The 15570-nt window shown below is 36.5% G+C and overlaps 1 protein-coding gene across 1 annotated transcript; it reads left to right on the forward strand.

Annotated features, from left to right (window-relative positions):
- Positions 1-6804: 6804 nt before the first annotated feature.
- Positions 6805-9174, forward strand: LOC137709763 (transcription factor bHLH118-like). Its single transcript, XM_068448747.1, has 3 exons — positions 6805-7162; positions 7613-7951; positions 8571-9174. Exons 1-3 carry the CDS (start codon positions 6818-6820, stop codon positions 8667-8669), a joined length of 783 nt encoding a protein of 260 aa, XP_068304848.1. The 5' UTR covers positions 6805-6817; the 3' UTR covers positions 8670-9174.
- Positions 9175-15570: the final 6396 nt, after the last annotated feature.

Raw genomic sequence — 15570 nt, forward strand, 5'->3', positions numbered from 1 at the left:
ATTGGATAATGCTGGAGAATTCACATCTAAAACTATTGATGACTATTGCATCTCGGTTGGGGTTGAAGTTGAACCTGACATACAAATGATTGCTCGATCGTTGGTCATACTTACCAAGCTCTTGATCGCTAGTTAGGGCCATGCAATAATGCAGGCAGTCATGTTGGTCCGCTTGAGGCCTGTTGCGACCCAACCATATAACACTCTTCAATTGGTTACCATATACGAACCCGACATATCGCATTTGCGCGTTTTTGGTTATGCAGTCTATATGCCGATTTCGTTGTCCTTATGTACAAAAATAGGGCCTCACTGAATGATAGAAATCTACGTCAGATATGATTCTTTGATTATTCGTTACTTAGAACCCTTGACAAGCGATTTTTTTACCACTCGTGCGGATTGTCACTTCTATGGGACAGGCTTCCTGCAATTAGGGGAAGATAAGAACATCAACATTCCTGAAACTGAAGTGCAACGCATATTAGATCTTCAGAGCATAGCTCAGAGCATGTCAGATGCTTTCACTGATCTAGCGTGAGTGACAAGATCACATATTCCAGCTGCAAATGTGCTTATAAAGATGGATGTACCAAATGTACGACAGACTTCCCTCCTGAAAGCCTGGGACATCACTTTAGCCGATCCACGTACATTAACGGCTAGCCAATCATCTACCCCTACACAAAAGCGTGGTAGACCACTTGGTTCAAAAGATTCACACCCTCGAAAGAGGAAACCCACGACACAGGCACCTGAAAAGCCTACCGTGAATCCGACTATCACTTACTCATCTTATCCAACTAATGAGGAAATTCTAGATTACAGAAGCATCCTTGAAGAGACGAATCCACCTCCCGAGAATCGTGAGATTTTGGTCCATTATGCTAGCTTTGATGATGTTTGGTGTAGAAATAAGATGATCGTTGATGATACATTAGCATATGTAGTACTTATTGAGATCATGTTGAGCGATGACATTAAACCCTATTAAGTTGATGAATGTCGACGTAGAACCGATTGGTCAAACTGGAAACAAGTAATCTAAGTCGAACTGGATTTTCTTGTGAAATGTAAGGTGTTTGGACCTGTAACTCCTACTCCTCCACATGTGAAGCTTATTGGCTACAAGTGGGTTTTTGTTTGGAAGCATAATGAGAAGAAAGAAATTATGCATTACAAAGCTCGTCTTGTTGCGCAAGGCCTTTCACAACGCCCCGGGATTGACTATGACAAAACTTATTCACCTATTATGGATGTGATTACTTTTCACTACCTTATCATTTTTGGTAGTTTCTGAAAAACTGAGTATGCAACTAATGGACGTAGTAATTGTGTATCTTTATAAGGATCTTGGTACAAAAATTTATATGAAAGTTCTCGAAGGACTTATATTGACTGGATCAAATATTTCCAAACCCCAGAACACTCTTTCAATTTGGCTAAGGCGTTCACTTTACGATTTGAAGCAATCCGGAAGAATGTGGTATAACCATATGAGTGATTATTTAACTACTCAGGGATATGTGAACAACGAACTATATCTTTGTGTGTTCATTAAGAAGTCACATTCCGGTTTTGTGTTAGTTGCAGTTTATGTCGATGACATGAACATCATCAGAACTCCTGAAGAGTTTGCGAGAACTGCCGCGCACCTGAAGTTGAAATTTGAGATGAAAGATCTAGGAAATACTCAATACTGTCTCTGTCTTAAGATAGAGCACTGTTTGGATGGAATCTTAGTACATCAAATGAACTATACCTAAAAGGTTTTGCGCCGCTTTAGCGAGGATAAAGCAAAGCCTTCGAGTACTCCTATGGTTGTTCGATCGCTAGATGCAAAACGAGATCTCTTCTGTCTGAAGGAGGATGATGAAGAGATTTTGGAGGATGAAGTTCCTTATCTAAGTGCGATAGGCGCTTTATTGTACTTAACTCAATGAACTAGACCCGATATCTCCTTCGCTGTTAATCTTTCGACAAGATACAGTAATGCACCAATGATGTGATAAAAGATAGCACTCAAATTAAACCCTCTTTTTGACAATTGTAGTATAGATATAAGTAGGGATCGTTCTAGGCCGGGGATTAGGAGGGATTGCTAATCTAATGAAAATTGACTCAAAGATGTAAAAATATGTTTTAAAACACTTTAAATAGACCCACAAGACTCTTACTAACTTATATGACTCAAAACAAACTTTAAAGACTCAAAACAACCAAAAAGACTCAATTTAGACTCTAGGACTTAATTTGGACGAAAATACACTTGGTTTTGACTCTAAAGACTCAAAAAGACTCTTTTGGACAGATTTGGAACAAATAAGAAATGGGGTTTTGATTTTGGACGAATTTAAAAGAAAACAAGTGACTTAAAACTTTAAAACAGATTTTGGACGAAAATAAGAAAAACTAATGGATGATGGGATAGCCAAGGGATACTTCTCCACACATGATACTTTCTAACATAAATTGATTTCCAGTTGCTTTTCCGATAAACCATGAACCTCAACACCCCAGATTAACCGTGAATTGCACTAATTAACCCTCAGATTTTCCTCACGTTATTGAATTGGATGATTGCATACGACAACTCAAAGCATTCCCCACAAGTTCCCTACATGAATTGCATAATAGAGATACAAGCAAGAATCATTAAGTTCTTTGAAAACCATAAGCATTGACGAAGCACTCGTTACTATGAATTGCATGAAACTTATGCCAAGAATTTACTTAACATGATTGTGAAAACAACCTTAACTACTTGTGAATATTAGTTTGTGACGATTATGTGAAACACCCTAATATTCTAGCCCCAAATTCAAGCATGCAAATTAAGTAGGCCTCCCTAATAAACATACAAGAATAAGTTATCCGTCAAACGGTTAAGTAAATTGCGTTCACAATTTATGAAATCACAACTGGACTTAATCAACTCATATTATAAATGTAATCATGGTTTCAAAGCATCCCTAGGCTAAAACGAGTTTAGCCTCTCATGTTCATGACAAAACAAAGCAACATAGATTTAAACATTAACAATAAAGGATAAATTACACCTAGAAACGTCCAACACTCCAACTTGAATGCACAAACGCCAAGGCTTGGTCTTCCTTCTCCTCCTCCTTGCTAAGTCACGGCAAAGGGTCTATGGTGGTGTATGGAGGTTGGGATGGAGGTGTGGAGGTAGGGGAATGATGAATGGGTGGTTGTAAGGTCACGGCAAAAGATGGTTGTGTTTATGAATGAATGATTGTTGTGTGAAGGGTGGTGGTGATTAAATGGCACGGCAAAGGAGTTTATATAGGCTAGTTTGACACACTTAGTGAAGGAAAATGATTGCCTAATCCCATTGGAAAAAGGTTAACTCAAGGCAGAAATCAAGTGGGATTTGGAATAGGAATTTCGGCTAGGATTTAGGGATTCTAGAAGGGAAGGTGCGGCACACATGTAGGGATGAGATAAGGTTTCTAGAATAGAAGGTTTAGGGCAAATTCCTAAACCTAAAGGGCCTAGGACATGTGATATAAGAGTAGGAAAAGGTTTTCAATTCCTAAACCTACTAGGAGGGGTGTCTTGCAGCATTGGTATGGATAAGTGTTCTAGAACTAAATTAGGTGTTTAAATGTGTAATTGATTCCCCCTAATTAGCTAGGTTTAAGCCCCCACCTGATTTCGATAGGATAGAATAGGATAATGTTAGAGATAGGATAGGATAAGGTTTCTAGGATAGGATAAGATAAGGTTGGATAAGGTTCCTTGTTTCTTGCTTCTTCCTTATCTTCGTTGTATTAGGACTTCTTCCACCAGATTTGTAGCCTTTCCTAACTCTTCTAGTCTTCAATTTCGTCCATCCTCTTTGCTCCATGGTTAAGCTATCCAATCCATGCCCAAAAATGCTCCAAATAGCCTCAAAATGCACTTTATTGCTCCCTTTGCCATTAGAACCTAAAAATACACGAAAATAGCTTAAAAGACAAAAATAGATAGTAATTAAGTAACTAAATGCAAGGAAACAATATAACTAAGTAGCATAAATATGCTCCTATCAACCAACATGCAAACACTAGACTGATGTTAAAGACATCTTCCGCTACCTTAAGGTTACTACAAATATGGGCTTGTGATCCGTGCAAGGTACGTTCTCAAACAGGTTATGTCTTTACCATTTGAGGCACCGCAAACTTTTGAAGGTCAACTAAACAGACCTTAGTTGCCACTTCGTCTAACCATGCTGAAATTCTCGCCTTACATGAAGCAACTCGGGATTGCTTTTGGTTGAGAGTAGTTATGGGCCATATTCAAAGCTCATGCAATCTTTACTCTATTGTTGATGTCCCGACGACGATCTATGAAGACAATGCAGCATGCATCGAACATCTTAAGAAGGGTTACATCAAGGCAGACAACACCAAGCACATTGCGCCAAAGTTCTTCTTCTCACATCAACAACAAAAGCATCAGAAGATTGAAGTCATGCAAATCCGTTCATAGGACAATCTGGCTGACCTCTTCACCAAATCACCACTGAAGGCAACATTTTAGAAACTTGTTCAAGGAATTGGTATGCGTAAACTTTCTGAGTTGTAACATTGCTAGTCTTTTTGGAATTATAACAAACTCAGGGGAGTATCTTGAAGTATACTTGCTTGATCTTGATGTACTCTTTTTCCCTACGATTAAGATCATTTTTCCCACTGAGTTTTTCCTACCTAACGAGGTTTTGACGAGGCACCAACCTTGGGTTGATCATATCCCTGATGACGTCCTGTAGACATTTCATTTGACTTTGCATTTCTCACGCATTTTTCCCTAGACTATGGATTTGTCCCTACTAGGGTTTTTACCATAGCCATAGGGTTTTTTTGTGAGACTTACTTCTTTATGCAAGTTCCTACCTTATTGAGAATAGTGTGTTCCCAAAATCAATGCCGACGAGTCGACTTCCTCAACCTCTACATGATGTCGAATCTACTTGCGTATTTACACACTCAGCGGGGAATGTTGTAAATTTCTAGTTTAAGTGTGATTGTGTAAATCCTATATTATATTTGATCCTAGTTATGTTTCCTTATTAGGACTTGTATTTCTTGGAGGAGAATGATTTATTCTCCCTCTTATTACTATAAATAAAGGCACTGCGTAGGGGGAATAACAGACATTCTCTACACAACCCTACAAACACATCTCTCTATATTCTCTCTTTGTGCCTTCGGCCCCCTTCCCCTGTCAGTTAAAAATAGGCCACAACAACAAACTAATAATAATAAAGGACGCATGGCTACTATTATTATATTTATATATTGTGCCGTATAAAATACCCTACGGTATGACAGAAAATTTACTTTTGTTAATTTTTTTTTCTTTGGCTTTTGAACTGGTAACTCGCTCTGCAAAAAAAAAAAATGACTAGTACTTAATAATATGATACTCCCACCTTGACATTTCTATGAAGATCTCTTCTTGGTATACTATTGGGGTTGCTTAATCCGTCACTTGTTTTTCTTATGTCTAGTTTTTTATTATTATTACTTCAAATCTATTTTGTGATCTGACAGGTTCAGCAGTTACAATCAAGTGTAATAACAAAACAATATAAATGATCTTGAAATTTTCTCACAATTTTAATATAGGAGAAAAATGAGATCGTGCTTATAAGAAAGTTAAATTACTTTTCTTACTATCAATTATGACTTGTTTGGAAATGCTTTTAAAATGACTGAAAACACTTTTATAGGAAATGTTTTTAGATTCTAAAAACACTTGAAGTACTTTTTGCAAAAAGCACATAATTGATCATTCTTGCATGAAACACTATAAGACTATGGTATATGTACTTTTCCAAGATTCACTTGTGTTTTTACTATGATTGGTTTCAAAAATATTTCACTAAAATCGTTTTCAGCTATTGTTACAGCATTTCTAAATGAGCTTTATTTTTATAAGTGAAATCTCATCTCCCTTCACAGTATGAATCTTACGTAGAAGAAAAAAGAGATTTTGTATGTGCTAATAAAGAGTAGGTTGACACTATTACAATAATTTATAAGAAGAAAAACTTTCAAACCTAAAACACATGATTAGAAATCCAACATTCTATTTATTAAAATAGTGAATTATATGCAAAATGATAATAAATAATTTCTTAGTATCCACTGATAATTTTATTAAAATGAAGGGCAGGTATCATCATTATATCTCACGTAAATCAAAATTAAAGGAAGAAAACCTGCCGACTTTATGGAAAGTGATGAATCGCATAGTTGAGGAGACTGATATCTTCTGTTCAATTAATTTGGAAATATTTTGCGTGATCGATTTTCTGGTTGTGGGATCCCATAGATGGTAGTCCCAGTTCAATACGTATCCTATGTCCTTATCAGCTTGTCAGCATTACTACATGTGAAAGTTGTGTGGCATTTATTTAATTAGTCCCCAAATGTACAGTTATCTTTTAATTAAACTAACAAGTTAATGATTAAATCCTTAAAAAATAAAAAAAATAACAATTCACTGAGGTCAAGTCACTGAATTTTAGCCAGCTCTGTATTGTAGCTATTGCTACTGAGGTCACTTCCTATGTCACCGTTCCATTTAAAAAACCTCATCACATCAAAATCTTGAAACCCTAGCCACGGCAGAGATTTTATTTCCCCAATTGAACTTATCTTTTTTTTTTTTTTTTTTCTTTTTTTTTTTTTTTCTGGTTTTACGTTTCACTTTTTAAATTGAGGGGGAGGGGTGCTATAAATAAAGTCGACCAATAAAATGCAAGCTGGAATATAGAGAATACAGAAAGAGATTTGGAGCTTTAAACATGGATTATATTCCTTCCAATATACTCCAATTTGACCAAGCTTCACAACATGCTGATGACTTGTTCCAAGTTTCCACCTTTTCCTACATAGAGAGCACAATCCAAGACAATCAAGCACTCCCGCCGACTCTATCTCAGGATGGTCGTGATCTCACTTGGAGGCCAAGCTCCGGCCGCGGAAAGCGGAAGGCATCATCGTCGTCCATCAGTTTTAGTGAAATTGATGATAAAAAACCAAAGGGCAACAAGAAAGTCATGCATAGAGATATTGAACGACAAAGAAGACAACAAATGGGCACCCTTTATGCATCTCTTCGATCTCAACTCCCCCTTGAATATCTCAAGGTAAAATGGTTAAAATTTTGTCTGATAACTAAGAAGATGAATTTCTAGTACAGTTTGAACCAAATTTCGATCTCAACTCCCCCTTGAATAATGTCAAATTCTGACACACACACATACACAATTGTGAACCAGCATCATACGTTTAAAGCACATGACATAGTACCCATGAATTATTTCTGATTGAATCTATGATAACTTAACATGTTAGACTATCCGATTAAACACTAACTACTACTTTATTTTCTATGATTATATGTCAAATTTGATATACAATTACACATTAGAAATATAGATTCAGATTCAGGCATGATTTCATTAATCAAACCATGCTTCTTGATGCATAATTTGATAACACAACATGTTAGAGTATGTATTTGTCTTATCAATCCTCTTGTTTGGTGTTTTGGCTTTGTTGACTTGCATCCTTATCATGGTATTCAATTGCTTCAGGGTAAGAGGTCTATATCTGATCATGTGCACCAGGCAGGAAATTATATTAAGCATCTACAAAACAATGTCCAAGAACTGCATAATAAGAGGGATCAATTGAAAGGGTCGTGCAATATTTTATGCTCTGCCGGTACCAAAAATACACAGTGCAAAATGCAACATTCTGTAATAATTGTTAGACCTTGTAGAGTAGGAATGGAAGTTGTTGTGAATACTCCCTTGAAACAAGGGCTTCCCCTTTCTAGAGTTCTCGAAATTCTGGTCGGAGAAGGACTTAGCACGGTCAGCTGCATCTCAACCGAAGTAAATGAAAGGTCGATTTATACAACTGAATCTGAGGTATTGTAATCAATCCCATGATATCAACTTTAGTTAGGGATTTATTTTCCTTCCCTTTTTTTCATGGCTACCTCAATATCTCGAATATTGCCAAAGTAACTACAGGTTTTTTCGTAAGAAAGCTGGCAAATTCCTAGCAAAATGCATATACAGGTTTTTTACTAAACAACATTCCATGTGAAACATGCATGAGATGAAAAACATAAAACAAATCCAATGAAACAAATTTGAAGCAAGCAATTAAAATTCTCCCCCTTAGTTTCATACATCAATCTACTATCCATGTAATCAATACATTAGTCACTGATTTTGCTTGACGTTTTTGAGACGAAAGCACGAGAGACAAAGTACTATGACTGAACAATTACATATATAGGAATAACTATCTAATTAGAAGATTATAAATACATGCGTTTTGCTAGAAATTGCAAATTTCGTACTAAGAAACTGTTAAACAAAATGTTTATGTTCCCAAATTGTTAGTTTTAGTCACATGTTTAGGCAAAAATCAATATGACCAATGGTTTTAGATTGATCTATAATCTGGCAACATAAAATATATTCTGTTTACTAAATCCACAATTAGTCCTGTTCATATTTAGTGGGCATAAATACACAGGTAAGTGATGGGAGTATCATTGATATGTCTGAACTACAACAGAGATTGACAAGATCTTTTGATCAAGCCTGGCTTCAACTAAGGTGCTGGAGGATTTGATTATATATATCCTTTGTAAAAGTTTGGTGAGCTGTGTTTGTATCCCTGGCCGGCCCTATTGATATTCGACCTCCTGGCATTTAATATGACCATCTACTACTGGAAATGTGATTAAGCTATTGTGTTCATCAATGACTAATGAGGAAAAAGCTACGGGATGGTGATCCCATAAAACAATATTATGGTTGTAACATCACGTACACAGTGTGTAAAATAAGAAAGGTAGGGTTGGCGTTGGTCTGGGCTTCTGCCCCTTATGGTGAGGAAATGGAACTGACTTCGATGTGCTAAGTCCAATTCCGGAGTTTTATTGATGTGTGCCATAGCTCAAGTGTATTTTGTTCGGATCATGCACAGCTTTCAATTTTATGTAGTTTCTTTTGCCAGTTCAACTGAGTTAGTACATGTATGTTTAATTACATTTAGCAACATATATCTACATGTAAAAGATCTGTAGACTCGACGCATACAGTTGAATAAGATGTTGATGATCTTGAGATTAGTAAGATGCAGCTCCAGCAACGATTTCATGAACATGTTCTCTTGTTATCAAAAATATATAAGGTAACATTTCTCTTCCATATATAATTTTCTTAATTTTTTTATTGATTTATTAAATTGATTCTTGGTGTAACATTGTGTATTAATCTCAAATGATGAAAGAATTGAGTTTTTGGTTGCCAATAATATTACGATCTAGTAATATTATAAAAATTGACAATATTAAACCTAGGCTACCAGATACACTGATATTCATGACAACTAATATTTAACTAGAATTGATTTATATATGTTCCATGATGAAGTTGTGAGAGGAAGTGAAGAGAGAGAGAGATTGACAAAAAAAGTTGGTTCTTCCTCGTTTATGGGTAGTGGAGTGGGGGAGTCGCCAGGGTTTAGGAAGCTTTGAGGAATTCGCAGCATAATATTCCTCTTTTTTTTTTTTTTTTTTCCCTTTTTTTTTTTAATTCTTCCCGTGTGTTTTTATTAAGTTGTGCCATAATTTTATTTTAGCAATGTTTCTAATAAAAGAATGTCATTAAAAAAATTACTAAGTGTCATAAAAGCTCTATTTTGTAGTAGTGGCAGAAAAATAGTTGGGTTCGGAAGTGATACAATAATAAATTTGTGTACAAAACTATTTTAGTATGTAGATCCAACATTGCATAAAATATTTTATTATTTTATACTGTTTAGTCTAAGTCAAGTTAATCCATATTAGTCCATAAAGTATGTCCAAGTCTGAACTAGTGTGTAACAAACGGGACCTTAGTGGCAGCAAGAATCACAATACCTAATTATATACCATGATATATAGATAGAGAGTAGTTGCAAACATGCAAGCATTAAATTAATACTAACTGTGTTTGTTAACAGAGTAAAAAAGCAATCACGGAATCAGAACACATAAAAGATACCATGCATCACTCAAGTATCCAGGGTGGTTGGTGCAGTCCGAACCGTAACCCCTGAGCAACTCCACCCCTAAAGACTTTGCGCCAGCATCCAGCCCATTTATCCACTTAATTGAACAGTAATAGACCCAATGAACAGTAATAGGCCAAAGCATCTCCACCCCAAAAAAAATGTGCTGGTACCCAGTAAAAAAATGCGCTGGCATAAACGATCTCCACCCCTACAAAATGCGCTGGCATCCAGTCCATTTAAAATATTAAATAAATTTTTTATAAAATAATAAAAAAAATAGTTTTAATTTCGGGTAGGATTTTTAACCAATCTCGTCACGCCACGTGCCATTATCCGAACGTACTATTTTTTGAATAGATTTCCGCTAAGATTTTCAACCAATCCCGACAACCCATGCGTCACTTCCTGTCACTTCCTGTCACTTCCTGTTTACAATATTTAGGCAAGATTTCGATAAGATTTTTAACCAATCTCGTCACGCCACGTGTCATTATCCGAACGTACTATTTTTTGAATAGATTTCCGCTAAGATTTTCAACCAATCCCGACATGCCACGTGTCACTTCCTATTTACAATAATTTAGCCAAGATTTCGATAAGATTTTCAACCAATCACGTAGTGCCACGTGACATTGTCCAGAACCTCATTTTCTTTTTTTTTTGTCCATATAAACCCTACATCCCTACATCCATCCTCACACTAAACTCAATCCTTTTTTTTAGCTCAGAATTCTTCTTTATCGTTTTCAAATCTTGAGTTCTTACAATGTCTTCTTCAAGGAGAGCGTATAAACAATTGCAAGAGCAGTAGAAAAGGTTGTTGGCACAACAGGAAGAATTGGTCAATCTTGACCAAGGTGGAGGTGGAGATGAGGCCTTCGCAATGGAGGAGGATGAGGATGATCACCATAGAAGGCGGAGGGCCTCACATTCCCGCTGTATCATGGAAGCTATGGGTCAGATAGCCAAATCCAGACGTGCGGCAAACATCAATAGAAGAAAGGAAAGACGAGGTAAAGATCTCTTGGAAGATTATTTTATTCCCAACAGCGTTTTCCCTGATTATGTTTTTAGATGTCGTTTTAGAATGCAATGAAGTTTGTTCGTTAAAATCATGAGTGATGTTTGCAACCATGATCCATATTTTGTGCAAAAAGAGGATGCTTTTTATGTTCTAGGTCTTCTTCCTGAGCAAAAAATTACGGCTACCTTGCGAATGCTTGCATATGGAGCATCTGCAGATCAAGTGGATGAGATCGCAAGGATGGGAAAAACAACAGTTCTGGAGTCCCTGATGCGGTTTTGCTCTGCAATTGAAGCCCTCTACACCAATGAGTACCTTCGGCAACCGACGACAAGGGACATGCGAAGGCTTCTAAGGAAGGGTGAGATGCAAGGCTTCCCTGGCATGATTGGAAGCATCGACTGCATGCACTGGACATGGAAAAACTGTCCAAGTGCGTGGCAAGGAGCTTATGGCGACAGAAAATGAGCCAAAAGCATCATTCTAGAAGCGGTGGTTTCTTTTGATACATGGATTTGACATGCTTTTTTTGGTGTTCCAGGAGCTCAAAATGACCTAAATGTCCTTGCCCAATCTCCAGTGTCTGACGAACTGCTACAAGGGCGTGGGCCGAGATGCACATATTGGGTTAATGGTAATAAATACGAGGGACCATACTACCTTGCAGATGGTATTTACCTAAGGTGGTCAACATTTGTCAAAACAGTGCCACACCCGCAGAGTGAAAAAGAGAAACACTTCGCAAAGTGTCAAGAAGGGTGTAGGAAGGATGTCGAGCGTTGTTTTGGTATCCTGCAAGCTCGTTGGGCCATTGTCAGGGCTGCAGCTAGAATGTTTGATGTCGAGGCTCTTCGATCCATCATGATGACGTGTATTATTCTGCACAACATGATTGTTGAAGACGAGCATGATTATGATGTCGTCGATGAATACAAGCCGGATCCGATGAACAACTCAAGAACACAAATCTACTATGCTCATGACCAGACCGAAGATCCCGTGCAACACGAGCCGTTGGAACGGGATGGACGTTACAATGAATTGATCGTTCAACGATACACTTCATTGCAAGAGCCATACTGGCACATAGTCCGCCAGAATGACTTGATTGACCATCAGTGGAGATTGCACGAAGGCGAAGATAATTAAAATAAGGCTTGTGGTTGAAGAATAAAGTGTATTGTTTTTTAAGTAATCTTATTTAGTGTGTTTGTTTTTTTTTTTAAGTTTAAATGGTGAGGTTATGTAATTTTATTTGGTGTTTTTTTTTTAAATGTTTATTTGGTGAGTTTATGTAATCTTATTCAAATATTTAAATAAAGTACAAAAATTACATAAGAAATTAAATAAAGTCCTAAAAATAAATAAGAAATTAAATAAAGTTCTAAAAGTAAATAAGAAATTACATAAGAAATTAAATAAAGTTCTAAAAGTAAATAAGAAAGTTCTAAAAGTAAATAAGAAATTACATAAGAAATTAAATAAAGTTCTACAAGTAAATAAGAAATTACATAAGAAATTAAATAAAGTTCTAAAAGTAAATAAGAAATTAAATAAAGTTCTAAAAATAAATAAGAAATTACATAAGAAATTAAATAAAGTAGTACAAATAAATGCAAAATTATACAAAGCTTGTGGAGTTAGGATATGTGGTGCTAGGATCTTGGTTGCTAGGATTTCTGTAGCTGGAACCCCCTTGACTTGTTTCGGCATCTCTTGCACGCCTCCTTCGCACGACATCTCTTTTTTCTGATGTCCAAAAATATTTTGAATTCGGAGATAGTCCTACTAGAGACTTGTCCATAGTGTCACGATCTGTTTGAGCCATCCTTTCTTCTCTAAGCATCTCATTCTCTCGATGAAGTGCTTCTCTAATCATCTTGTTCTCTCAATTAATTATTTCTCTTTGTCTCTTAGCCGCCGCATCACAAGCCTCAGTAGCTGCAATAATTGCTGCCATAGTAGTAGCTTTTTCCTCATCTCTAGCCTTTTCCCATGCCATGTTCAGTTCACCTTGACGAGTAAGTTCCTCCATATATTTAGTGTAGTCATTTTTGGAAGAACTACCTTTTTTCTTTGATGCCTTTTGACCTTGAGTCCTAAGGGACTAACGAGTCGGTTGGGTCTCTGGCACTTGTTCAGGCGTCCCTTCCGTGTCTTCAAATGTGTTGGCTTCTTGTTCGGCTGTGTCTGCTTCTGGCGAACTGTGTAGACCCATACCGTGCATGACAACTTCTGGACCGATTGCCACAATTTTGTATCTAGGGCAATCTTTGACAATTTGCCAACATTCCCATTTGTTGAATGATTTGTTATGGTTCTTTGCATTGTAGAATGCTTGTGCTTGTAGTTCTATAAAAATGTGGGATAAGATAGTATTAAAAAATACGGGTGTAACACAAATAAATAAATTAAAATATTGATGGACGTGGAATGCATATAAATTACATAAGAAATTACATAAAATATTGATGGGCGTGGAATGCATATTACATAAAAATTACATAAGAAATTAAATAAATTAAAATATTGATGTGGGTGAAATGCATATAAAAGTCAAATTTTTTAGCCCAAAAACAGCTTTTCTACTCTAACCATTCTACCCTAAAATTTTAGCCTGAGATTATTAAAGAATGAACTTAGGCTATTTTTTTTGTTAAATTAATTTTTTTTTTTAAATAAATATGTAGACTATCGTAAATTAATTTTATGAACATTTTAATCTAAAAAAATTTAAATTCCAATAAATATTGGGTAGAGTCCACCCCGATTTATGGGCTAAATTTCGGGGGGAATTTGGCATTGGTTTAGCATTTAGCATTTAGCTCAAAATTTCCCCTTGGGTTGGAGTGGGTTTGAGGGGAAATTTTGGGGGGTAATTTGGCTTTTAGCCCACCATTGGAGTTGGTCTAAAAATCGAGAATCATTGTAGTGATAGTCCACAGTGTCCTTCTCAATCTTCCATATCCACGCAATGATCATTTGATGATTGTTTATTTATTTTTATTATTTTAATAAAAAATGATGGCTTTATAGAAATTATGTTTGGAATATGAATAAAAATAAGGTTTGCTACGGGGCCTATTCATTTTTATTTATGCAAAAGTTGCACAAATACAACTCCCAAATGTCGAAACCCAAATTAGGGCTCGAACGACCATCTCATTTCACTCCAACATGTCTGACGCCTCGAACAGAAATCTCTTCAAAGCACGTTGCCATGCAGACGACCAAATCTGAGAATATATCGCCTCTGTAAATGGCTATACACACATCATCTGACACATTGATATCACCACCGCAATTGTGTGAACCACCACAAGACATATCTGAAGACCACCAATAAGGAATTTTGCCAGTATGTCTCCTGGATTTTATCAAAAACAATGGGGGGTCGTTGGTGTGGATGTGTGTAATAGGGTTCGAAACATGCTCATCTCGGGTCATTTTTTTAGGAAAATTAATTATACCCATGTTATGTTAATTTCCAAGGTAAAGGATGCTACGAAGATGACACAGTTATGGCCTATTAGTTTATGCAACGTCCTATATAAGATTGTGGCGAAAGTTCTCACGAACAGGTTGAAAGCTATTCTCCTTCGTATTATTAAGCCTACCTAAAGTACTTTTATTCCAGGGTGCCTAATCTCTGATAATTATTTAGTTGTCGTTGAAGTTGCTCATTATATGCATAAGAGATCATCAGGGTTAAATGGTCTCATGGCATTGAAATTGGATATTAGTAAGGCATAGAATCGGGTGGAGTGGAGGTTTCTTGAGGCCATGATGTCTCGCATAGGCTTCTCTAATAAGTGGATTAAGATGATTACGTTATATGTTACAATGGTGACCTACTCCTTCAAGCTGAACAGGGATTTGGTGGGTTATGTGCATCCAGAAAGGGGAATTCGACAAGAGGACCCCTTCTCGACATTGCTCTCAAATGCTAAAACTGAAGGGGAGTTGTAGGGAGTTAAAGTATGTTGTAATGCCCATAGTATTCATCATCTCTTATTTACTGATGATAATTTTCTGTTTTCTAGTGGTACCCTTTATGAGTGTCAAAAAATCAAGCAGGTGTTACGTATGTATGAGGAGGCCTCTTGGCAAGCAATGAATTTCGAGAAGAACTATGTCTCTTTTAGCCCTAATCTCATGAGTGTTGATAAGCAATTGCTTGCTGACTACCTTGGCATGAAGAGGGTGGAGTTTCATGATAAATATTTGGGTCTGCTAGCCCTAATTAGGAAATCGAAACAGGAAACTTTTGCATATGTGAAAAATAGGCTTTGGAAGAAATTACAAAGTTGGCGGAGGGCAGGGATTACTAAGTTATGTAGGGCAGGAATTGTTGGTGAAAACTGTTGCCCAAGCTTTGCCGATGTATTTTATCTAATGTTTTCTTCTCCTAAAGTCATTTTGTGAGGAGTTTAATATGATGATTGCTAA

The sequence above is a fragment of the Pyrus communis genome, chromosome 12 (genome assembly GCF_963583255.1).
Source record: "Pyrus communis chromosome 12, drPyrComm1.1, whole genome shotgun sequence".
NCBI classification, from domain to species: domain Eukaryota; kingdom Viridiplantae; phylum Streptophyta; class Magnoliopsida; order Rosales; family Rosaceae; genus Pyrus; species Pyrus communis.

Excerpts from the sequence above, each read along its gene's own strand:
- LOC137709763 (XM_068448747.1), top strand. The coding sequence starts at position 6,818 with ATGGATTATATTCCTTCCAATATACTCCAATTTGACCAAGCTTCACAA. Across the intron at positions 7,163-7,612 it reads TCCCCCTTGAATATCTCAAG|GGTAAGAGGTCTATATCTGA; the intron begins GTAAAATGGTTA and ends CAATTGCTTCAG. Across the intron at positions 7,952-8,570 it reads TTTATACAACTGAATCTGAG|GTAAGTGATGGGAGTATCAT; the intron begins GTATTGTAATCA and ends ATAAATACACAG.